Raw genomic sequence first — 25,924 nt, forward strand, 5'->3', positions numbered from 1 at the left:
AAAATGTCAATCAATACCGTGAAACTGATCCCCAGCATTTCATAGAGTCGTCTCCAGCCCCGTGATTGGGGGTTTGACAATCGAAAAATTATTCAGACACGCAACACGGTCGGCGTATGATTTTTATTCATGTGAAATATTATTCCACACACATAGAAGAACATCGGGTGGAGTCTATGAACAGATATCACATGGTCAATAAACATTTTTGCAAGATCCGAAGACGAGTATCAAAGTACAGTTCAATGGAAATATAACATTCAGTAGACTATCAACACGTTCATACTGGTATTTTCATCTGTAAAAAGAAAATGAATATTGGTTTGTATATTTTGCTCTGATGACAAACAATAATCCCATGACACATGTATGTTTACATCTATGCAAAAGTGTCTCAAAGAATAAGGCAACAAATCAAACTATGAATCTTTTATTCCGCGTGAGAATGTTTCCCTCTGTAATTCTATGATAGAAAACTAATGAGACATTATCATTTGTCAGTCAGTAAATATTCTATACTGCTCCTTTCACAAAAATATACATCTATGGTAAAGTAATTTTATGCCTAACTATATCTAAACATGGATGAACAATCATGGCGGTGAGTTGTTGCTGTGCCCGGAGACACATCTTAAAGTGCAAAATGGAAACAAAGGTATTAGTTAATAAACAGAGCTTTCTTTTCTTTTCTTTTCTTCTTTTTTTAATCGGAGTGTTTTCCCCCACAGACTCAACACTTCTGACAAATTGCCCGAGGGCCTCAGATAATCATTATCCGGCCTGGCTCCGGGCGAGAGGGTGAAGTCTAATTCAGGTTGCGGCTCTCGTGTGAGATCCAAGTTCGGGGCGATGCCAGTAGCGAACCTAAAGGGGGATATTTATGAGATGTGAATTATTCAGCTCTCTCTATTTCCCTGTCTTATTTTTGAAGGCGTTGTGAAGGGCTTTTTCCTTTTGACTTTTCAAACACAATGCTGCCCTGTCAAAAATTCAAATTTTGGCTTTGAGATATCCCCCCCTCCCCCCTTGCTGGTTTCAGGTTAGATTGAATCCTTTCTACAGTGTCAACTAAAATAGTGAGCATAGGTAACTGTGGGATTTCAGATTTATTAATACTTCAAATGTTTTTTTTTATTGTCTCTTCTTACTAAGCTTGCTCTTGTTCAGTGGCCCAGTTGTGTTGGTTCCCCAAAGCTTTGGTTGAAGTCGCTTCAAATGCACAAAACACATCAATTGTGACAGACCTGACCCAGATGCATGCATAACAATCTACACTACATCCAAACAAACCTTTAATGTGGTGCTTCACAGATATTAATGTTTTATTGCAACAGTTTACACGATTTGGCCCCAGTCTCTCTTCAATGCAACGGGCAGCCTCTAACACACAGGTGTCCACTCGTCTGTGATCTTCACTGTTTGAACATCAGACCCAGAGTCTGTTGTATTGCCAAAAACTCCAATTCGAAAAGTGCTATAAAATCTTTTTTTGACCTCAACAGTTTGTAGGTCCGTCGGTACGAGACTCCTCTGATGACTATTTAACACACAGTTATTGCTCTATAGCAACACTTCCAGACAAAAAAGACACAAAAGAACACAACAGAGTCCTGCAGATTTACACCCCCAACCCTAGCTAGATCAGTTTGATGCATATTCTTTAAACGTCTTGAAGGAGTTTGCTCTTCGGTTGCTGTAAGAGACGATCATCAGGTGCCCCGTGTGAGGCACAACGTCCACAGAGTAGCGATCAGGGAAATAGTTTTTTCACGAGCATGTACTAAAGCAGCCCTTCTTTTTCATGCAGTAGTATAATTTACTGTTGCTGTGATTGCTGATACCCTGCGCCACAAACAATTGCTCACAGTTGTCATAAAGTATTGAGAACAGCTCTGTTACACAGTCATAATGATTAATACATTGATAAGAACTTTTACAAATGTGTCAAGACGACTGTTTTTTTTTTAAATCCATGCACTTCATGCATAGATGATGGTCACCCTCCGAGGCCCGCAAAGCCCCCCCCCCCTCCCCCCTGTGGAGACAGAGTTGAGTGTTTACTGCCTATCCAGCCACTTTCCAGCCAGTTACCTTCGCCTTCAGACCCAAACACCTTCCTCCTGAGAGGTGTTGACCCGCTTCGCCCCCTGCTCCGCCTGAAGCCCCTCAGCATGTGAATGACTGACACCGTCCACACAATCATGGGCACGTCCCTGGAAACCCACACCTGCCAGTTTCTTACCACGCTGTTGTTATTCCCAAGAGGTTATTTTTTTTATTTTGAACAATGTTGCACCACATGCACCTCCCCCACACGTTGCTGTTCACACCAAACCTTACAAAAAAACACTTTTCCAGGCTCTGGAATACATTTTCTTCAATGTTCCCCACAATATTTCACAGATTTCTTTCTACTCTTTTATAATTAACCGTATGGTACACTGAAAATTACAAAACTGGACAGTCACTACACGTCTCTCTATAGCTGCCACCATAGTGAATGCAACACTGCTCAAATGCACATAGCTAATGAATACTAAATGCTGTATTACGAATAGTGATATGTATTGTCAGCTGTCCAAGTTTACACACGCCTCTGTCTCTTTATATGTGAGGTCCTGTTGTCCTTGGTATTCCATGAGCTGTTAGCTTGTCTCTGTCACCAAGACAGAGTCCTGCACCTGTGGTGTCCTTGGTGCCTCCAGCAGTCGTGTGGTAGCCTGTTTCACAGCTGGGTGATTGTCCTTAGAATTCTTTTATTTTTTATTTCGCTAGCTTTATCTCTCAGTCATGTATCTGTAAGGCAGCCTTTAGGTGGTGGTCAAGGCTGAAAACGCCACAGCTCCTATTTCATGCCGCTCCGCAGCACCTGATTGGCTGCGATGAGCATGACGCTGATGATGAAAGCGATGGCGAAGGCGCATATCAGGCTCTTGCGCACACAGGTTTGCTTCACATGCTGCGTCGGGCTGGAACCTGCACAGAAACGTAAAACAAAAAAGTGATGAGAGGGAAAGGCAGATGGAAACTAATACCTGAAGGTCCATTGAATCAGGAGTTATTTAACGCTTGGAAGACAGCTGATAGTTATTTCTGAATGAAAGAGCTCATCACAGAACCTTACAATTACACGGGATGAACAGAGCCAATAAATCTTTGTTTTCACACCTGTATGCTGCGTAACTGCATCTAGATTGAATTGTTGATTGGAGTTTTGGAACAACACACAAATGGACTGGCACCTGACTGGCATATTAAACAACGCTCATCAAACCAGCAGCCGCCAGAGAGAAGGTGCAGCGTACCTGCAGCAGCATCCGGGGAAGGAGCCGAAGCAGTCGGACCGGAGCTAAGTGTATTATTGATTTTATAGCTGCTTAAAATGAATTCAGCTTTTTGATTTATCTGTCTTTCCTCCAGAGGTAATTGATGTTCTCAGAGAAAAACACCTCACAAAAGAGTTTCTTATTGAAAACCACAGATTAGTTTGTAAAGGCTCCAGCAGTCGTTGAAGTTACACTTAAGAAAATGACCATTTGAACCACGTAAAAAAGCAAAGAATCCTCAATTGCATCCCTGGCAAAATTCCCCATTTAAGGAAGATTACAGCTATTTTCTAATGATTTAATAATTTACTTTATTTTAGAGCAGACACTTTTCCACATCTGCTTCCGTTAGGGATTTCTTGCATTTCAATGACTCTGTGTATCGATGGGGCGGCACTTTCACTATAGCGCAGTCAATTATAACATCATATAAGGAGGATTTCTGTACTTCAGTAATTTCACAGAGATCAAAGCCATGCAGACCATTTGTTTCATTGAAAAATATAAAAATGTTGTTGTGGTGCCCAGAGCCAGGATAAAACTTTATTTGATCAATGCCAGTTGCACATCCCTCCCTCTGCCCCCCTTGTTTCCTGTCTATCTTTGCTGTCACAATCTAAAGCAATCAGGGATTTTTGATTTAACAAAACAATAAGCTGGGGTGAAATGTCCAGTGTTTGTGTGCGATTTAGTGAAAATTACTCTTTTACATTTTAAAATAAAATATGACCAAATAGCATACGCACGTGGGCCACTTAAGGCCATGATACAGCACTTCTGGCCTCCTGCACAAAATGGATGTGAGCCTAAAGTGGCCCACTTGTAAAAAAAGCTAATGTGGCCCAAAGATCCCCACACATAGATTGGCCAATTCTTCCAAACCACAACATAAACAGCACAGGTCTGTTATTAAAGGTTCTTCCTTACTGTCTATATCCACCTGGCACTGCCCAGGGTTCTCTATGTGGTTCTCCTCGGTCATGATGATGTTCTCGATGTCTTTCATAGAGAGGTGGTCACAGAAGGTGTCGTACAGAAGCCTCTTCAGCTCCTCTACCGTCAGCTTCTGCATGTCTGTCTGGAGACACACACACACACACACACATGTAATTGAACATTAATGCGGATACAAGGCTGGACACAAGCACACACACACATGCTTATGCATACAGCATGTAGGCACACCAACAAATCAAAGAGGGAGTGAACAATAACAGCCGTACAGAAAATATTAACTTTATTAAGTCATTAGGTTATGGAATTATAAATACATTATAAATACAAAGATTGTATATGTTTCACCTGAATTAATTTGACATCCAGAATTCAAGGTCCCCTCCAATGGAAGTTCCTATGTGGTGATTAAGCGGTGTGGTTTAACTTTTGGAAAACCGAGTTCAAACAGCAGCATGTTGGACAAACCTCATTAATATGTTGCTAATTTGTTTTCTCACCCACATTTAAAAGTGCTAATAATGAACTACCTGTAATATAATAGGGAAACAGAAGGACGTCCGACAATTATTTACTAAAATGTAGATTTAAAAGGATTATAGCTAAAAATTTAACTCAAGGTTAAAACTAAAACCTATATTTAACAATATTATGAAAAATACTAGTGCATCATACAGTGGTGGAACCAAACTATCAGTACTACAGTATAAAAAAAACAAAATTCTTCATTAATCTATTTTGGTACCTGAGTATTATTATCAAAATGTAAGGAAAGTATCAAAAGTATGCATTATGGCTACTGTCTTTGGATCATACTGCACATACCTTTTAGTAGTAGTGCCTAAAATACATGGTATACAGTAACAAAAATAATACTTTTTTGGACTAAATGTCACTGGTTGTCTTCCAGCACTGGTATTATGTAAAATCTGAGTCAAATAACATAAACGTGAATGACTAAGACCGAAAAAACTAAAAACCTAATCCTGGATCGGTGCCTGCTGGTAGAGACCGTGTTACTCAGAGCTGCAGTTCAGCAGAGTGACCGGAGGCTGGGAGTCATCACTCCAGCAGCTCACGCTTGATACTACGACTCAGTTATATAATGTTACGTGAAGCTATGGAGCTTCTTCAACAATCCCTCGGGTTTCTTGGCTTTCCCAGCAGGAGGCTCGGGCTGAGAATTCCCATAAATCCCCCCCCCTTGCTTTAACAATCAATTTGGAGCCGGTTTTCTCACAGCAGCTTCTCCAGCTCTGTTATCACGTAACTGCAACAAAGGCGGTTGTGACACGAGCGCCGTCCCCTTCATTCCCATCCCGGTGTCAGAGAGAGTTGTTGATTCTATGAAGTATGATCTAATATGGTGCCTGCAAATACATCCTGGCTGTTCTACATAAAGACTGATGGTGGAGCCACACACAAAGACGTAGAAGTCCGAGTCTCGACGAAGGATACATTTCCTGAGGGAATCCGAACCTCTCCCTTTAAAGACAGTGAATATATTCATTAATTTTGGTTTTCCTTTACAGTCGTCAAGTGGCAGAGGCTCTGTCTTCTCTCTAATTGGCAGGAAATGAGTGACTGAATTAATGAGCACCTTCCAAAAGACGGAGTCAAAGTCGGCACCGTGGAACTTATCCGGCAACCCGGCTGCCGTCAGCTTCGGGCCCAGGAGAGTGACGAACTCCTCAAAGTCCACCTGGCCATCGCCTGCAGAGAGGAGGAACAGTTGGTGTTTGTCGTTCACTGCTTTCACCACGTGCTACACTACACTACACAAATAGAGTCAAGTTTCTATTCTATAGTGTGATTTCAGATGATTATCAATCTGTGGTTGTGTCTCACCGTCCATGTCCAGTCTCTGGATGATGACCTCCAGCTCCACCTCGTTCGGCATGTAGCCGAGGGAGCGCATGGCCATGCCCAGCTCCTGCTTTGAGATGAATCCGTTTCCATCGCGGTCGAACACTTTGAAGGCCTCGCGGATCTCTGCAGAGGAAACACACAAACACACACACACACACACACACAAACACACAAACACACACAGATGAGCTCAAGTCTTAAAGCAGAGAGGGAGATGAGAGCAGGAAACGGTCAACGCACCAAAGACACATTTGCTATGCTGCATCAATGCTTGAGTCATAGTTATATGTGGGTTGGCAGCTTAGAGAACAGAATCCACCAGTTCAATGAGAAAAAAACGATGTATAATAAATAAAGAGAGCTGAGATCAGTATTTAAAAAGCGTTTCTCTCTGGCTGCACCTGAAACTTAACCTTCAGGGGGATTAATACAGTTTAAAGGCTTTGACTGGACTGAGGAGGTCGACCTTGAGTCAAACCTGTGGCATCGGAAAACTTGAGTTAGTATAATGGCCTTTTATTTTGATTTAAACAGAAATGCTCTCAGGACTCCACGTCTAACATGAGTCCAATAAGATAAGTCTCACATCTGAGCAAAATATGACAACTTTTTAACTGAAATGTAGATTCTAAAATGTCCTAAACTGTTTTCAGCCTACTGCATTACACAGTGTTGAAAGACTATTGAGACTTATAATTATCAATACAACACAGTAAAAAGAATCAATTACAAGTTATGATCTGACAAAATCATTCAAAAACGTTAGATCAAGGCCTGACATTCAATCAAGATGTAAAAAAGATTCAAACACTCGTAAATATCAGTTCCCTGAATGTGCCTGGTTCTCCTCAACAAGGTCCATTAATTATTTCCTGGTAAATACAATATTAAAATGATAAAATAATTCCTGGATCTGCTCCCTGATCTGGACCCACGCTAAAATAAAATGGATTCTTCCCTCACCAATACCACATCCTTCCACCAGGTTTCGTAGGAATCAGTTCAGTAGTTTTTATGTATTCCTTCTAACTAACATACAAATAAACAAACCAACAAACATACAAAGAGAAAGGAGCAAAAACATATCCTCTTCGGTTGAGTCAATAATCAGCTGGTTCAACCTGTAGTGATGTGTTGTATTTATGAGCTGATGAAAATCACATGTGTAAAACCACATTCTGCAAAGAGGCTGCGGCTGTCAGTTTAACACTGAAGTGAAAAATAGGGCAGAGCTCGCTGCCTTCTTATATTTTAAATTTTCTGGGGATGAATCAAACCTATGAAGTCTTATTCACACAGCTGCCAAACTCTGAACAGCTTTAATGCCAAAAATAACCTCCAGAGGAAATGTTCCGGGTGCACACGACAGGAGAGTGTAGCTTTTCAGCTGTTTCCTAGATTCCATCAGACCAGTATGTTCCCAGTTAAAGGATTGACAGTGAAAGCTGAACCCAATATGCACAAGAGGTGACGTAGTGAAAGTAAAATAATGAGTCAAAGAAAACTGACTCTGCAGCACAAGAACATCTGCAACAACGTGATCCATGTGTGGATTTGTGAAATATTTAGTGAACCTTAGGATGTTTGTGTCAAGGCTCAGAGGCTCAAGTCAAACTGAAAATATATTGATCATTGTGTGTCTGTGTGTGTGTGAGTGTGTGTGTGTGTGTGTGTGTGTGTGTGTGTGTGTGTGTTAGTATCTGGTAGAAGTGGATCAGCTGCTGCTCTGTTGGTAATTGTTGGTATTTGGTATTTAGTGTGTGAAACATAACACAAGGTCATCTCTACTACTTCGAAAGTAGTAAGAAATTGTAAGTCCAGAATCTTCCATTTACTTTCTGTTTTGGAAGCTTTCTTGTATTTTTCCACTTTTTGGACATGCAGTATATTGTGTTGTTGTGTATAAAAATAAGACACTTTAATATTTGTGAAGTTTGATGTGTTTTAATTAGTTTTTTACAGATCCTATAGCCAAGAAAAGCCCTTCATCTTTCTTTACAATGTTTTCTATTGGTACTGGTTCACATTTTTTATTTGGTTTAATTGAAGTCAGTTTCCCCCTGTAGTTGAGCAGGTATTGAATCACAATAGTGGGTTGATCCACATTTTACGTTTTCATTCTATGCTTTAGTCTCATTTCCTTTTCCTGGACCCAGGTTGCATCAGAAAAGTCGTCCTAAACCACATCAAGATGATGATCTACTGCGGTGGCGACAAGTTTAACAACAACCGAAAACAAACTACACATCCACCTTTCCCAAACAGACAAAACACCAGGTTCTATATGAACCCAAAGCTCATCAACAAGATGTCCCAGTCCTAAAGCACACTGTTAGAAACACACTCTGACAGTGACGCCGTGAAGGAAACTGTCAAACAGGTAATTCCTCCGCGCTGCTGCATATTCCGTCCTCATCCTCTGCTTGTTTACTCTTCACGAGGGACCAGACCCCTTCATTTACATGCAGGGGCATCCACCAACCAGTCACTTACAATCCTGGAGTTGTCCCATCCTCGTGTCACACGTCTGATTAGCACACAAACGAGCAGAGCAGCAGGAGAATCTTAAGATGAGGATGATGCTGAGTGTGAATTCTCTGTAAATCATGTCTGTAAATCTCTTTAATGTTGCTTTTAAAAACACGTTTGGATGTTTGCAGGAGGCTGATGGAGAGGAAAACATCAGAGAAGTGAAAAGATATGATTACAGGATCTTCAATGAAGAATGAAAACAAAACAAAATGTGATCAGTGATGCAAAACAATGCAAAACTAAAAAAATATAACATCTCACACAAGGGTTTGTAAAGAACTTAAGCGTAATATTGAACAAACTTTATCGATATCCCCCCCCAAAGCTCAGAGTCTTGTAAATGTGAATTGCTGTTGATTTACAGACGTGTCACAACAAAAGCAAACGTCCCAGGTCAGGGTGACAATATGTGACAAATATCTGAGTGGGAAAACAAAACGTGGAATATCGACGATGGCAGGAAACTGTGTGTCTGTGTGTGTGTGTGTGTGTGTGTGTGTGTGTGTGTGTCAGTCTGGGTTAAACATCCTACAGCGAGGCTTCAGGAAATGTGTTGTCGTAATCAATTAAACCGAACAGACTAGACACTTGAACATGTTTCCAAGTTGCAGGAGGCAAACACGTTCCCAAATCAGTTGCCAAAACAGTTTCGGCGAATTCTCCCCCCCCCCCCCCCACACTGAAAGCTTTATTTGCTGTATCGAAGGTCAAGGTGAGCGACTCCTGAGCGGTGCACCGTGTATTCGATGTAGAAATAGAAATGTGAGCAATTTGTCGTGGGAGGATTTTGATACCCTATCATGAGCCATTTATAGAATACAAAGGCCGCAGTCCTGAAATAAGATAATTGGCTTATCATCTCTAGTGAGATATGAAAGTGTAAAGCCGGGATCTATAAATGTATTGTTGAAAAGTGCTTGGCTCTGCTTGAAATCAGGACAGAGCTACTGGAAGGAAAACATGTCTACAGTAAAACAGACCGACTAACAGAGGTTGAATAATCATCCCAAAATAATTAATTCCTCTTTCTGAGATAGATCAACTCTCAAAGAGATAAACCTCTATCTTAATTACCCCCTGGAGAGACAGCGATAATCTTCCATTTCCACTGTGTGAGAAAATTAACACGTTTGACCCAATAGAGGGAAAAGAGATGTAATTGGGTCGGAAGCTAAAATCACTTTCATGTGATTTAAATCAAATCATAGAAGTAAAACAATGTTCAGTGGGTAGAGCCTTTTTCTTTTTACAAAATATTATTTCACACTCTTGGTGAATTCCTCATGTTGTATATAACATACAATGGTTTGACTTGACGCAGGTATACTGGGATTTACTGGGCTGCAAATACAAATTATTTTCATCCTAGTTGTATGAAAAGAGAGTTGAACAATAAAACATTGCAGTCACAAGTTCCCCCAGCCGGAGGAGACATCATCCGATCTCTTGTTTAGTCTGAGCCGCGCTTCACAACCTGAGCATGAACAGTGAACAATAATAAACACAAATCCTGACCTTTCAGAGGCCGAACCCCCAAAACAGGTTTGGCATTTTTCATTGATTAGATTGCAATGATCAAATTGAGTATCACTGATTACTTGATTGTCACAATAGTGATTTTTCGGGTGCGAAAACAGACGTCTTAGTTTAATTCCGTGTTTAATTTCTACTGATTTATCTGAGCTGATCTTTACTACCTGATATTTTTTACCAACTAAGTTGTGGTGCTAGTTAGGATGAGCCTGTTTTCACCACTCCACTCACCACACCACTCCCGAAGTTCCGGGTAAGAATCTATCATGAGGACTCTCCCCATGCAGACCAATGACTAAGAGAGCAACATGTGAGGGACAGGCTGCTGAATGTGACTCAGGGCTCCAAAGCAAGGGAGAAAGTTTCCTCTTTCACTCCCTCTCCTCACCCTCAACATCTGTTCTATGTAACTTTGGTGAGAGGGTCGATCTCCTGTGAGAAGAACTGCCTGAGAGTCAAAGCTTCAACTGTCAGAATCAGGTCCAGCAGGTTGAAGAGTGAAGCTGAAGATCAGTTGAAAACCAGAGTTTATCTTCAATATTCAGCCGGGACCTTAAATTATGAAGAATTCGAGGCAGATGTTGGTGGATTTGTTACAGCAGCAGCTCTTCAGGTTCAGGAAGCCGGGGATCGTGGGTAATATCCGCCGTTCAGTTGTGTTATAGTTCAGTTACTGGGACTCTTATATATATATATATATATTATATTGCTCGGACATGGAGCCAAACAGGATTAATCACCACATGTGGCCTTAGGGGGCGCTGTTGCTCAGTGAAAGTTACATGGTGTTTCTTTAAGGCAGACCACTGTCACCTTGGCCTGTTAGAGTTTAATGATGCTGTGGTCTTGGTAGAAAACTAATCTTTGAACATTTTACTGACACATCAGAGTCAACATATTGTAACTCGCCCATTAATGTAAATCAATTAAATAACATTTCTTTACTAAATTAAGGTAAAACATAAAAAATTATCCAGCAGCAATTATTTTCCTCCACAGCATCTTCACTGTTGCATGTTGGTCGTATTTAAACATGATTTCTGAAAGACTGTGCTTTCAAATAGATTCAGCTGAAAATAAATGACCCTCTAGTTATTATCATTTTAACTTTTACACCTTATTAATATACACATGATTTATCTAAACATTGAGAAGAAGCTGTTGTTGCGTCGCACACTCGTTCTCCGGGACCTCAGCTCCTCGGAGGAGGTGTGAATATCTTTAGCTGAAAGTGGAAGAACACTGGGATGTGCTGTTTGCTTTGAAGTCAGCGAGGTGCTTGTTGGCCTTCAAAGACGCGACGCCACGTTCTCCCTGGTGCTTCGCTCCCACAGAGGATGAAAAGCCCGAGATGGGATCGCGAGCTGCGAGAGGCAAACATCTGAACGCCGACCTCCCACAAGAGAAAGGTGCGGCGTGCTCTGGCTGCATCGCTCTCCACCGCCGCACTGATATCAATCTGGTTTAACGTCTGTGAAGACAAAGGCAGGAACCACTTGGAAACGGAGCTGATTCATGCGGAGGTAACGAGGAGCCTGACATCCACCTTCTCTTTGCTGTGAGTCTGCAGAAGACACAGCCCCAAAGTGAACACAGCTCGGATCTTTGTCTTAAACGAGAAGCAAAAGAAACAGATCACATGGGGAATATTCCCTTGGAGCAAAGCTTTACACCTTTTTCGTGCTAAATTTAGCATCAGGAAAAGGTTTTTGCTAATTACACGCTTTTTTGGGGGGATGGGGATGTGTCCGTGAATTTGATCCAGGCCCTGTTCTGTCAGCCAGAGATCCTCCTCGCCTCAGTGAGACCTGCATCTGCTCTGGGCTGCGTTGGATCAGTAATTGCAGCACTCCCACTCTTTATGTAAGACCTTATCAGTGTGAGGAGCAACACGGCTTCGCTCTGTGTCTGTGTACATGTGTGTTGTGTGTGAGTGTGTGTGAACCTCGGGCGACTATTTTTAAACACCCCATAGCAATATTAATCCATCTTTAGCTGGATTGGGCCAACTTGGAACCACAGAAGATTTAAATGTTACCATAACAGGGTTTCTAAGAAGGTTCTGGGGTATTAATCGGGGGGGGATATGGCAGAGTCTATGTAGTCTGGGTCTTTAGGGACAATCCCTCGTCTGGGTTTGGATAGGAACTCCCTCCCTGCTCTTTGAATCTCAGGCGCTTGAACCTCCTCACCAGCATCATCTCCTCCATTTGACCTTGAATGATTAAAGTCACTTTAATCTCAGCCCCTTTTCTCACCTTCTTTTGTTTTTCTATTCCTGCAGGAAAAGGGGGATTTATCGATATATCTTTTCGCTCCCTCTCGTTTTTCCAAAGCCTCGAGTTTTCATTCCAAGCTGAGCTGGAGACAATATCCCCTATAGCCCCCCCCACACACACACACACACACACTACGTCATCGCCTCGCCAAGCACTTATAAACAGGTGCAATCTTCTGAGGCGGGGATTTTTTATTATTGTCTAATGTAGACTTTGAGGTATTGCTCATCAAAGGGAGGAGATATTACCCGGGAGAGAGAGAGAGAGAGAGCACTTCACCTTCCAGAACTCATCTCAGTTCATTTCACAGGTAATAAAGTCTGCTGGTTCCGCTCCTTGGTGGCAATCGATCATAATGGGAATAAATGACTTAACTTCATCCGACCCGACAGCCGTAATCACAGCACTTCATGATATTCCCCCGCTAATCTGCACCACATGTTTTCCAACAAAACCCAATTTGGCCGGGTGGGCTGTCAGGGACCGGATTACAGCAGCTGGTTAACAGGAGATGAATGCAGCACTCTGTCTAATATGAGATTTAAAGATAGTTTTAAAATATCAGCTTCTTTGCGGATCCATGTAATAGAGTCATGTGAATCAAAGAAAAAAAAACAATTGAAGTGTTGAAGGATTAAATTGTCCATTTGGGAATTTGGCTTCTGGAATTCTGGCAGAGAGACGAAGATTAATATCACACATCATTAACATGTGCAGAGTAATTACCTGGAGAGCCCGACTGTGAAAAACTGAAATGTTAAAGTGTCAAAATCGCCCTGAAATGACTCGTAACCAATTAGCCCGACACTTAACACAGAGGTTTTCTTTTTTCCTCTTTCCAGTATCGATGCTATAAGCGAACAACCCGGAGACTGAATCCTTTCCCTGAGGCAGATCCACTCCACTGATCCAACCTGTGGCTCACATCTTTATCACCATCTATGTCAAGTGAGAGCTTCTTTTTTTTTCATATGCCGCTCGTCTCATCCCGGCCGGGTAACACAAGCCAGGCGGCCATTTGCAGATCCATTCCTGCCCCTGCCTGTGTCTGTGTGGCAGATTGTGCGAGGTGACTCTCCATCATTCACGTGACGCACAAAACCAGATTTATCATTCTGGGCCCTGATTGCATACGGAGGGGACCAGAAGTCTGAGACCGCTTTCCCAATAAGGAGAAGGATCCGAGCCCCCCCCACCTCCCCTCCCCGTGTCGAACCTCTGTGCAGGTCCGACTGGATGAAGTTAATCTTCCTGTCTTGTATTTACTTCCTCACCCAGGTTTGTGTTGTGTTATTTTACTACAGATCCACCCCCTTCCCCCTCTCTCCTCTCACTGTGCCTCCCCGTCCTGTGATGGAGTGTGTTATCAGGTAGATGCTCACAAATCAAACACCACCGACGTCAAATTCTGACTCTAAACACGACAGAGGGTTTTCACTTTGGAGCAATTTAACAATTAGAGCATTCGGCGCTGTTGATGCCGCCGAGTCTTTTCTTCTTTGTTAATCACCAACCAAATCCGTCTGGGTTCCAAACGGATGTTTCCCACACTTGTAACGAAGTCAAAAAGGATTTAACAGAAGACAGAGAGTGGAGATTTGTGATGTGTTGGCATGCAGTGGATAAAAAAACCCCAGCTTCCAGCTCGATTGTCTTTTTCAGAGAGAGAATACTTGTTTTATTTCTGTCAACACGCTCGAGGGCTCTTATCTCTGAAAGGAGAAACAAACAGTCTGTTCAGGGGATTTATCTGGGGGTAAATCAAAGTGTTTCTTTCAATAGGAAAACCATAATGAGTCTAATTTCCTGGGAGAGAGCCTTCCTCTCAATAGCTGAAGTGAGCAGAAGAGATAAATATGTGTTTAGGTAAATGCGTCGGGATCATGTGCACGTGTCATACTCCTGAAAATGAGCCGGCACATCTCCTACCATCACGATTGGTCACTTTTTGTAACGTGTTGTTGTCCAAATCTTCCCTGAGCAGCTTACATTTAAAAAAAATGGTCTCAGTTGACCCCTTGGAAGAACGCCCCCCCGCTACGCCCACGCATTCTGCACCAGCGATACGTTGTGTGCATAATTTCTCTGTCTTGCCAAGCAGATGCCGATGTCTTTAAATATCTTCATTTGTATTCATGTAAGTATTTCCAAAGGAGTGGAAGTCAACCCTCCACCTCAGGGCAAAAGAAATGAGTCAATGTTTCTCTGCCGCAGCTTCAGTGGGAGTCGTGCAGAAACATCAAGATCGGCTCACAGGCGATTTATGCCGTCAGGAACACAAAGTAAGGCAGTGTTTTTATTTAATGCGAAGCTGTCAGTCAAATAAAAATCTGCAAAGTCCCCAAAAAGTGCTGAAGGAACAACTCACGACAAAATGTAGAAAAAATAAGTCCCAGTTGCGTGTTCAACTTTTGCTACTGAAGGCAAACTGCTCCGAAAGAAAACGACACGCAGCGAGCAAGTCTGAGCTCCTGATGAAAAGAGTGTGTGTTTGTGACTTAGGGAGACGCACAAGAACGAAAACAACCCAATTAGTGTCGAGGGTCCACAAGCACATGGCAGCAACTTTCACAGTCTCAGCCTCTCAAGTGAATATTTTACCAATTTTAACTAACTTTACCGAAAAGACTTCACATCCAACTCAAACTTGTCTCTGCCACAAATCAAACTAAACTCTTATCGAGACGGAACAACCTCCGTTTAGTGAAATGAATTTGTTAATGGAGACTTGAAGGCTGTGATAAATGATCTATGCAAAGATACTGAGATTTCCCAGTGCTGAACTGGTTTCAGAATCTGGAGTGTTGTTCATTTTTTTGATTTATGATTGTGAATCCGGATCACCCCCTGGTGGCTGGCTGCAGTAAAGGTCATGAACTCTGTCTCCTCCATGTTAGTAGATGGAACATATATCGAATAAAAATGTCAACACGTCAATATGTCGGTTTCTGTCATTTTGTGTAGCTCTAATTTCAATGTTTGTTCAAGTACTTATTTGAAGTACTAACTTTGGGTATTTTTGGTTTTGACTCGTTATTTGATGTAATGAAAACGGGATGAATATAATGATTGAGAGCTGAGACTGGCTCGCGGTTGGTCGAGTGTGTTTAGCTGCGCGACCTCGACTACACAATCACAACTCCATGGACTCTGGCGTCACCAGTTCAAGATGGCAGAACCGTCTTTATTTACAATCCAATCCCCAAAACGTAACAACGTGGGACTGATCAGCTCGTGTTTCTACTGTCGCTCTGTATCAAAGAAATAGGGCTCAGTGACTTTGTTCCCTTGATTGGAATTCCGCTTCCTGTTTTGTTACATCTCCGCTTCCTCTCTCTTGAGGGAGGGGGGTGACAGTCCAATCTGTGTTTGATCCCGAGACAAGGAACCCCCCCCCCCGTCACTCTGCCGCAGAACAACTGCAGAGGGAACTTAGTCGTCTGCAGTGATTCTGATCAGTGCAGACAGTCGCTCTTGTGATGCTGCGGCACCTGTGACAGTTGTGTCTCTGGATTCACTTTCATGTGTGTGTGGCAGCGATGAAGATGAGGTTTCCTGCAGTGAACCAATCACATGGATGAAGTCGAGGTGGGAAAACACATGTCGTTAAACATGCTTATGGATATATATATATTGTATAACTGTTATTTTAGTGATGCCTGTGAATTGTTTTTAGTTATAAAACTGTCCTGGCTGCCTTTCTCTCTCTTTAGATGTCTGCCAGTAAAAACAGCTTTACTTTGTGCTGTCAACTTACTTTAAAAAAGATGAAGAAGCATATTGACTGAGATTTCAACAGAGTATTTACCACTTTTTTTTACGAGTTGATTGAGTCTTCGGGGGCTTCTGTAATAAATTGCTTCTGTAACTTTCAGGTTTTTTTACTCATAAAATTCAGCCGTTTGAAAACCGTCTCTTTTGTGTAGCAGCTTGCTTGTGTTTTTCAAATGAATTAATTTACCTTTATGTCAGTGTTTTCTGATTAGTTATGAATAAATTCTGTTTTCACTCTTGGTTCTAAAGGAATAAATGTGCTTTTTAGTTTTTTTGGGACAAATCTCAGGAGGAATAACTAATTCTGCAATTGAATTAATCCCTTGAAGCTTTTATTCATCTACAAATTGACTAAAGAAAGGAATGAAAATGTGAATGATTATCTTCATAAACATGTTTATAATTGATTGCCTCCATGATGAAGGTTTTAACAGAAGAACTGCTGGATGGATTATCATGAAACTTGATGGGAGGAGGTTTTAGGAACCAGGGAAGAAGCTCTTATTTTCTATCATACAAAGATCTGGATTTAAATGTGGGTTTCATTCGTGTGTGGGTTTCATTTTGTGTGTTTTCTTCAGCTGCTGAAGTTGTGCACTGGTCACTAACTTGTCAGAAAGATGCAGACACTCTGCTCCAGTCCTGTGTTTCTGCTTGTGCCTACAGAAAACTGCTGGCGTGTGTTTACATGAGCCTCACTCAGGGACCTGTTACAAATACTTTAAGCTCAGCCCTGGGACTATTTTGAAGCTGCTTACAAATAGGACTGTTGTTGGGCAGTGTGGAAATGGGCTACCCACTTAATTCCACCTGGAGAGATATTGACAGTGTGTGTTTGTGTGTGTGTGTCTGCTCCTGTGTGTACGTGTGTGTTTTAGTGGTGGAGGAGGTCTAAACTATATTCAGCTCCTGTAATATGACCAACTGTTCTTCCCTCCCTCTTGTGTGGGAGGGGAAATGGAGAATATGGACTCCTTTTCAATTTATGCTCACATCATCGTACATTAAGGTACTTGCTGCCACCCCCCACCTACTACCACACATGCACACACACGTGCACACACACGTGCACACAAAGGCTTATCCCAGCATCAGATAAATAGGATTTTCTTCCAATTACATCTTTGACAGGCTTGTGGTTCACAGAGTACGGTGCCATTGGTCCATTCCCTGAGGTGTCCACGCCAGTAATTGAAAACCCCGTCTGTGGCTATGTGTGCCAATGGGACTCCGGCTTCCTGTCCTCACACATGCCCCCCCGCACACACACACATATACACTAATGTGCAATTTGGTTTCGTGACAAAGGCCTGTCTCCCTGACAGCAGAGCTGATGCATGTGACACTCCAGACTTCCCGTTCTCATCCGTCTCTCAAGAGATGAAGACAGGACGTGGAGTCAGTCGCTCGAGCTGCAGCACGTCTCTCATCAACGTCTATGAAACGTCACAGCTTTTCAAATCTGACTGACAGAACCTCCAGATTGTGTGTGAATACGTATTATAATTTCGAGCTTATTGACCTTTGCAGCATCTGCAGGATTTAGAGTTCCATGAATCCCTCTGTTTGCAGTAAATGTACCTCCTCAACCTTTGTGGTCGTTCAGCACCAACTCTTGCATATTTACAATTAGAATAATCATCAGAAAATCGATCAGTCTTTGTTTCATCTAAAGTTGTATCTCTTTCTTTTGCTGAACACTGAGCATTATATCTTCTTTATGTTTTATATATTTTATATATATACTAGACTTTTGTCAGTATGTCATCCTGTTATAGGGTTAGAAAACTGTATTGATAAATCATATTATATCTATTAGTGAGTTCAGATGTTGTTGGTGTGTAAAAGCTATGGTCGACACCAGTGGAGGTCTCTGACACACACAAGAAATAACAGCTAACAAGTTTAAATTCACTTTTTGGCATCTCTACTTCAACATATTTTGTCTCAAGCTTATAAAACAATGTTTAGTTCAATGGACCTGTTGCTTTAAAGGTTCAGTGTGTAGGATTTAGTGACATCTACTGGTGAAGTTGCTTATTGTAGTACCCCATTCTTGGCTACCGTATAAACACGGTGGTGCAACATGGCGGCCTCCACAGAGAAAAACCCGCTCCCATTACGCAAACACAACAATGTACACATTAAAGTCATTATACCCAAATAAAAACATCAGTATGATAATATTTGTTATTTAACATGTTTGTCAACAAATCCCTTTAAACTAAATCTTACACATTTGACGTTTAAAGGATCGAGAAAGAAAATCAGAGCACAAATAAAAAAATAAAAGTCCAATAAAATGATAAATATGCCAAATGCAACATGTTGCTTGGAAGCAGAACGTTGCAGCTCTACACTTGTTGCACTGCTCATCGTCTCTGAGCTGATGAAAATACACAAAAGGCAGCAGGTTTGTTTCCAATGTGAGGTTTGAACATCTGAATCTTGCCTTTAAAGTATTTATTCAGTCACTTTTGATGCTTTTCAAAGGACCAATCGGCCCTGTTGTGTTTTTGTGATTCCAGTCTCGTGCTTTCAGGCAGGAAAAGGTTGTGAGTCTCTTGTTTGACAAGGACGACGACAGCAGCGTTCGACCTCCTCTGGGCCTCTTTCGCAACCTGCCAGTCGTCCCTCACACGGGATCACTGCTCTGCTGCGGCTGAAACAGCCTCTGTCACCGCTGTTAGCATGACTGTGCTCCCCTGCTCCCCTACTCCCCTGCTCTCCTGCTCCCCTGCTCCCCTGCTCCCCGGCTCTCCTGCTCTCCTGCTCCCCTGCTGTCCCGCTCTCCTGCTCTCCCGCTCTCCCGCTCTCCCGCTCTCCTGCTCTCCCGCTCCCCTGCTGTCCCGCTCTCCTGCTCTCCCGCTCTCCCGCTCTCCTTCTCTCCTTCTCTCCTGTTCTCCTGCTCCCCTGCTCTCGTGCTCCCGTGCTCTCGTGCTCTCGTGCTCTCCTGCTCTCCTGCTCCCCTGCTCCCCTGCTCTCCTGCTCTCTTGCATGCTCTCCCGCTCTCCCGCTCTCCCGTTCTCACGCTCTCCCGCTCTCCCGCTCTCCAGCTCTTCTGCTCTCCTGCTCTCCAGCTCTCCTGCTCTCCAGCTCTCCTGCTCTCCAGCTCTCCTGCTCTCCAGCTCTCCAGCTCTCCTGCTCTCCTGCTCTCATGCTCTCCTGCTCTCCTGCTCTCCAGCTCCCCTGCTCTCCTGCTCTCCCGCTCTCCAGCTCTTCTGCTCTCCCGCTCTCCAGCTCTCCCGCTCTCCCGCTCTCCGGCTCTCCGGCTCTCCTGCTCTCCCGCTCTCCTACTCCCCTGCTCTCCTGCTCTCCTGCTCTCCTGCTCTCCTGCTCTCCTGTTCTCCTGCTCTCTGCACAACACAACTTATCGCCTCTCCGGTCAAACTGACATTTATACGTTGAACTGTAAAGCCCAGACGACTCACGGTGAGAGCGACCGCAGCAAGAGAGTGCAAGTAGACTTGAGTAGTTAAAGTCAAAATTAAGTGTTGTCTGTTTATTGCACCCAGAGTGGACTGTGGATTTAAGTGGGGAGCTGAAGACTGAAACAGAAATGAGATTTCTCATGTCTCAACAACCTAACGGCTTCCTCTGTCAATGAGTGGCACCTCTGGTTCTTCCTGTGCAAAGTAAAGATGGGGTAGTGCAGAAACATGTGGTGCAAAAACCTATTTCTGTCATGCCGTTTCTTTTTACACTGCAAATCATGTTTGACTTGGAAGAGAAGCGACTGATGCAAGGCCATGACAGAGGTATGGCATCATGCAAAGATCACTTGTGGCATTGTTGACACTTCTCTTTTATCGCAGGCTCAGTTCATTGAGAGGAGAAAAAAGGGCAGAGGCAAAAGCAGGAGGCACATTGTCACTCGTTTGGCTTCTATTCTCGTCATTTCTGGATGTTTTTTTTGAGCTGTGTGTGTGTGTTCTTTTCTCTGAACATCTTTTCAAAGGCAAAACCAATTCATGTTCAGCCCGAACTCCTTTGCATACGACACAAAGAAGCGCGTGTGGCTGTGTAATTTGACTCGACTCCGGGTTCAGTTCATTTATTCCAGATTTCTCCCAGGGATTCTCTGCACCAGTCCCCCCTGACAGATCCCTCACAAGACCCAGCTTGTCTGTAATCTACACCTGTTGGTCAGAGCCTCATCGGGAAATGCAACACTTTTAAAGACACGTGTGCATCCACGATAATCTCTCTGACTCTCGGAAGCACTCAGATCTGTCAGAACGCTGCAGATTAATAAAGACGGGAGATAAGTAAAAACAAATAATTCAGCAGGGACGCCACTTTTCAGCTTCACCGCACTGACAACATGACAACAATGCACGAACCCTAATGTCATCCCGCACGCCTCGGGACCTGGAGCAATGTCCCAGGGGCTGCTGGGTGATAATGTGCATATGTCACAGGTTCACATCACAAAAGGGCTGCAGGCGTGAATATTCTCACGATACTGGAAAAGAAAACCAACTGCTCAGAATAGTTGTCCTGTGTCATGGTTGTTGAGGAGGGGGTGATAGGCTACTTCATAGGGAATCAGCTGTGACTACAGAGCTGTGGATGTGTCTGATGCGGAGAGAAGGAAACGTTCAACATGCATATTGTTTGAATAATTTAGCAGCTGTAGTTTCCACAGCTTCCCTGGAAAATATGTAGAAATAATATGGAATATCTAACTCGGTGAAATCAGACTTTCCATGATTCAAATTTTACAACCAGGAGCTTCTACTTCTTCTCAGGCACAATGTCTCATTATCTCAGGGAGCAACACTTCATGGAAGAGAAGCTGCAGAGATGCTTTTTTTTTATTTTCTTTCCCAACCGGCTCCAGAACTGAGAAGAGAATGTGTGACCCTCTGACTCATCTGCAAATCTATATCTCCAATCGATGGAACCCAATTAAACAAGTTATCTGATCTTTGAGTAGCACAGGTAACAAAGTGGTTGATTATGTTTTGGAAGATTGTGTCTCATATGTTAAGATGAGGAGAAAATTAGGGGATTGAAAATCAATGAGGAACCACAAGCCAATTAAAACCTCTCTGTGCGCTGTCCATGGTGCTGAACGAGCTCCACCACAGCCACAAACACACAATGAGACAAAACAACCAGATCCTATGTTGATCTGTAAGTGTGAACACACTCAGGTGAAAACGAGCAGGTATCATCCTCCTCATCATCATCATCTTCATCATCATCATCATTATCATCATCTCACCTTCAACTTCGTCTTCGGGCAGGTTCACCGGCTGGCTGTACAGCATGTCGGGGATGGTGCAGATCCCCCGGTACATCAACGTGGAGGTGACTGGATGCATCGGCATGACTGCGACCTTTGGCTGCCACCTGCGCCCTCGACATGCAGATGTGCCCACGGAGAGGATCCCAACTTCCCCCCACGATCACCGAGGGACCCGCAGCGCGTCAGTGGACGATGCGGGCGAGCGGTGGATTCCGCAGCGTGTCCGCCGAAACCTCGCTTTGGGTTCAATGAAAGACAAAATACAAAATGCAGCCGGCGTCTTACCTCATTGCAGTTTCATTATTTGCGTGGAAAAGAAACAGACAACCCTCAAGTCGCTGGAGAGAGAAACTACTTGAGAGCGAGACAATGCGCACCCGCTCCACATCTGAGGAGGAGCGAAGGAGCGCGGGTTAGTTGAGTCTCAACTGAGAACCGCTCGATCGATAGGGGGGGGGGGGGGGGATAAATTAGCAGGTGATCAATCAATCCACCGGGAGTTTGTGTGTCTGGTCAATTCGTGCGTCCACCTGTTGGACGCACACGCGCGCGCTCTCCGCCCGACGCACTCCGTCCTCACGGTCCACACACCTTCATGTAATCCACAGGGAACCACGGTGGGAATGAACCGAAAATCTAAACGTGTGTCTCTCCCCGTGCGCGCACAGGTGGCAGGTGAGCGCGCGTCCGGACCCTCGTAAGCTCTGGTGATGGATGCGGGTTGGTGTGGGGGGGGCGCGTTGCGATCCAGTTGTTCCGTCCTTCCCAGTGTTTTATGGAGGAGGCTGCACCGTGCGCGCATCAGATATGTAGTCAGTCTCCTCTCGCCCCCCCAACTATCTCTCTCATATATATATCTACACACACACACACACACACACCCTTCCCTCTGTGTGTGTCCCTCTCACCATGAGCATTATTGTAAGTGTGATTGATGATCACGTGTATTGTGTCTGAACGGTTGGTTTCCTGTCCCCCCCCCCCCCCCCCCCCCCCGCCCTCACTGAAGTTATAAGACAATATTACAGCCATTTGCCTGAATGAGGATCCATAAGGTTGATGATCGGACACTTATTACGCGTCTCGCTGTAAAACCGCATCAACACTGATGGGACTGTGTAGACCGAGGCTCCAGGACACGATAGCAGGAAGTATTTTATAGTTTGTGAAAGAGGCAAAACAAAGAAGAGAAGAAAATTAGTTGAAATAAATCTCTCTCTCTCTCTCTCTCTCTCTCTCTCTCTCTCTCTCTCTCTCTCTCTCTCTCTCTCTCTCTCTCATTGTTTCCAGTTTAGCTGCAGGATTGGTGCAGAGCGAACCCAGTGACATTAACTGTTGTTACCATTTGGCTTTGCAGTTCCCCCTTTTTCTAATCAGTTCCCTGATTGGATCCCTCTCTTTGGCAGCAGCCTGCACATCAGGTGTTTCTCTCCTCCTTTTCTTTCCTTTTAAATCAATATACACATTCGACTTCTCTGGGCCCTCGGTGAGACTTTGGTTTCAGAAGCCCAGAGTTTCTTCCATGACTTTTAAAATGCTCTTGCAGTTATTGGACCAGAGACTGCAGTAATGACCTTGGGAGATGTTATATATTAATGCAAAGTGGTTATGGAAATGTTTAAAAGTCAATTTCGTGGCTCCACAGTCACCCTTGGATTGTATATGATTGTTTCAAGTCTCACAGGATCTATTGGATATTAAATATGGAGAAAAGTATAAGGTGAAAGGAATGTGAATGGACTTATTTGGGAGATTTGTGAAGCCTGAAAGTTTTCAATATCAGTCACAGCTCAATGACTAAGACATTGAGACCAAGTGGAAAAATACGTATTCAACTAAATCGACCTAAATCATAAAAATGTCCTCTATTGAATTTTCTTGTTAACCTATTCACCACAGCTCGGTCCTGGTTATAAATAATGTGTGAAAAGTTTTATATCCCTCCTAGAAAGCTAACCCCCCCCCCCCTACTTGCTCACTGCGATGCAGCATCGACTGAGTCCACACTTTGAGACGTCCACTGTGCTGGCTGCCATTCCCTAATGCTCGACGGACCAGCCACAAAGGGCACCGCTAACTCTCTATCCTAAGGTAACGTGTGGCGCCTTGTTTTTATTTTTACTAAACCAGCCGAACCGAAAGCCCTCGCGACGGGAGGAAACTTTGAAGGTCAGAACTCTTTGGAAATCCGATAGGTTCAGTGTTTGGACTTCGGTGCATCACAGGGGCCCCCCTTTGTCCCTGGAAATGTTCAATGATTGTCCCCCGCTAGGTTACAAGCCTGAGGTCTGTCAGGTTGTTGTTATACAACTTCAGTGAGTGTGAGAGGGGAGCTGCTGGAACTAGACGTCCACTGACCTGTCCACCACAGAGACGGCTCGGATCAGTCAGGTCACTACAAGCTGCTGTGACTGCGGATGATCTAATATTTAAATGAGATCCACCATTAAATTAAACATGTACACATACAGGTCTTTATGTGTATTTATGGATGCTTATTCGAGTTGTATTTTAATTAATGACAATTGCAGTAAGATAAGAGTAATAAACACAACAACACAAACAATCACATTTCATCATTTTGTTCTCGCCCTCATTTGAGGCCTTTATAGCCTCGTTAGCGCAGCAGGTGTGAGTCTGAATCCGACTTTATACACTTGTGAATTTCAGAAGAGCAAAAAAATGACCGACATCTTTGTGCAAAACAGCAGAATATTCCAAGTATTCTGAAGCCAAATGATTCAACTGTGGATTCAGGAGTCCAATACTTCCCTCATTAAGGCCTGGGCTCCTCTTCACCCTGCGGCAGTTTGGCAGAACAGTTTCTTCTTCTTCATCTGCTCGCGAGCTCAGCTCCTCTTTACCAAGTGGCCACCACGAGATGAAAACTCATTATGTGTTCGAGTTCTTTCAGTTTCTGAATAATCACTAAAAAAACGACTTGTGCATCATTTATTATCGGCGGAGAAGTGCAGAGCAGCTGCAGAATGAATCAACTGGATTTCATTGATAAACAGGATGACAAGAAGACCTGTCACTCAATCTTTAGCCTTTGAAGTTGAGTAGCATGTTTACATGATGGATGTTGTTCTTACCTCCACAAAGGAGCTTATGTTCATTCAAAAAAAGACATTAATAATGTCATGATTAATGGATCTAGATGAAATAAGAGGACTGAATTACTTCATAGATCTATAGAACATGGATTAATTTCAAACAAAGGTCAAACATGTCCTTCAATGTTTGATATGTACCTGGACAGTACAAAATAACAGTTATATGACAATCTGGGAGTGAACTTATTACTTATGTGATCAATACTGTAAAGTTATTTTGAATCAAATTAGGGAACAGGCCCGTTCCTTTGATTTCTAATGACAACTTGTCTTGCAGATTTTTAAACTTCTCCCCTCATCAGTGCAAACAATCGTCATAAAAACATTAAACTGGTCACCCAGTTAATTCTTCTGTCCGTCCCCATTCCCTCCTCCTCAGATAGAACAAGTCTTGACGAGAGAGGAGCCCACAAGCTGCCTGATTGAATTGTTGCAGATTAAAGGGAGAGGGAGTGAAAAACTGTGATTTCATGTCAGGCTACCTGCCAGAAAAGTTATTATGTCTGAGGATTTACCATATTTCAAAAATAAATAACAGCGCCCAGACATTTGTAGAATATGTGGACACTTCCTCTTCTGTAAGGAGCCTGTGTGAGACGAGGGCTCCCTGTGATTCTGCCCCTGTGCTCAGATCTGTCTGCCCCAGAGAACCAAACAACCCTTTGCAATTCTGACTGTGGCTAATGGCCAGCGCAGAGAAACAAACCAAACAGAGAATTGAAGTGAGTAATGACTGGAACCCTGAGCCCATTGAGCTGCTCCAGGATTATGAGCATGGAGCCAGAGAGAGCTGGAGACTGAGAGGTTCTGGTCGGGGGGAAAAAAGAAACAAAGACAGATGTGGTCATTTCACGAAGCCCTGAACTGACTCACGACATCAGGGCTCTGCATTACAACCAGTTAATGTCATTAGGTGATGCATTTACCGAATGCCTGCCCCACAAAATGCAAAAAAAGTCTGACTAAGCTCTACATCGGATCACTCCGGCATCCCTCAAGTCCCACTGCACGTCGGTTCCTCGGTTTGGGGGAATTGGCGTCATCCCTCTTTTCATATTAAGCCTCTCTCTCCTCGAAAACAAACACGACCGGTCTGGTGCTGCATGCCATTCTTAAAAGTTTCTGGCTGCGGGAAGAGGAGTTCCAGTCTGTGAAGGGAATTATAAACCAGCCAGTGGGCGCCTGCGCTGAATCTGCCTGTGAATGAGGCTGCAGGATCAACATAAGCCGCACTGCAGCCGCAAACATGTATTCCCCAGGTGTTCTGGCTTGTGTTTATCTCCACGA

General features: G+C 43.5%; 1 protein-coding gene across 1 annotated transcript; it reads right to left on the reverse strand.

Annotated features, from left to right (window-relative positions):
- Positions 1-2,845: 2,845 nt before the first annotated feature.
- Positions 2,846-21,603, reverse strand: LOC128438748 (calcium-binding protein 7). Its single transcript, XM_053421425.1, has 5 exons — positions 21,498-21,603; positions 6,129-6,272; positions 5,881-5,993; positions 4,254-4,404; positions 2,846-2,976 (listed from the first exon to the last, which is right to left on the reverse strand). The coding sequence occupies exons 1-5, from the start codon at positions 21,601-21,603 to the stop codon at positions 2,846-2,848; spliced, it is 645 nt and encodes a 214-aa protein (XP_053277400.1).
- Between the last annotated feature and the right edge of the window lie 4,321 nt (positions 21,604-25,924).

This window comes from Pleuronectes platessa, chromosome 4 (genome assembly GCF_947347685.1).
Source record: "Pleuronectes platessa chromosome 4, fPlePla1.1, whole genome shotgun sequence".
NCBI classification, from domain to species: Eukaryota; Metazoa; Chordata; class Actinopteri; order Pleuronectiformes; family Pleuronectidae; genus Pleuronectes; species Pleuronectes platessa.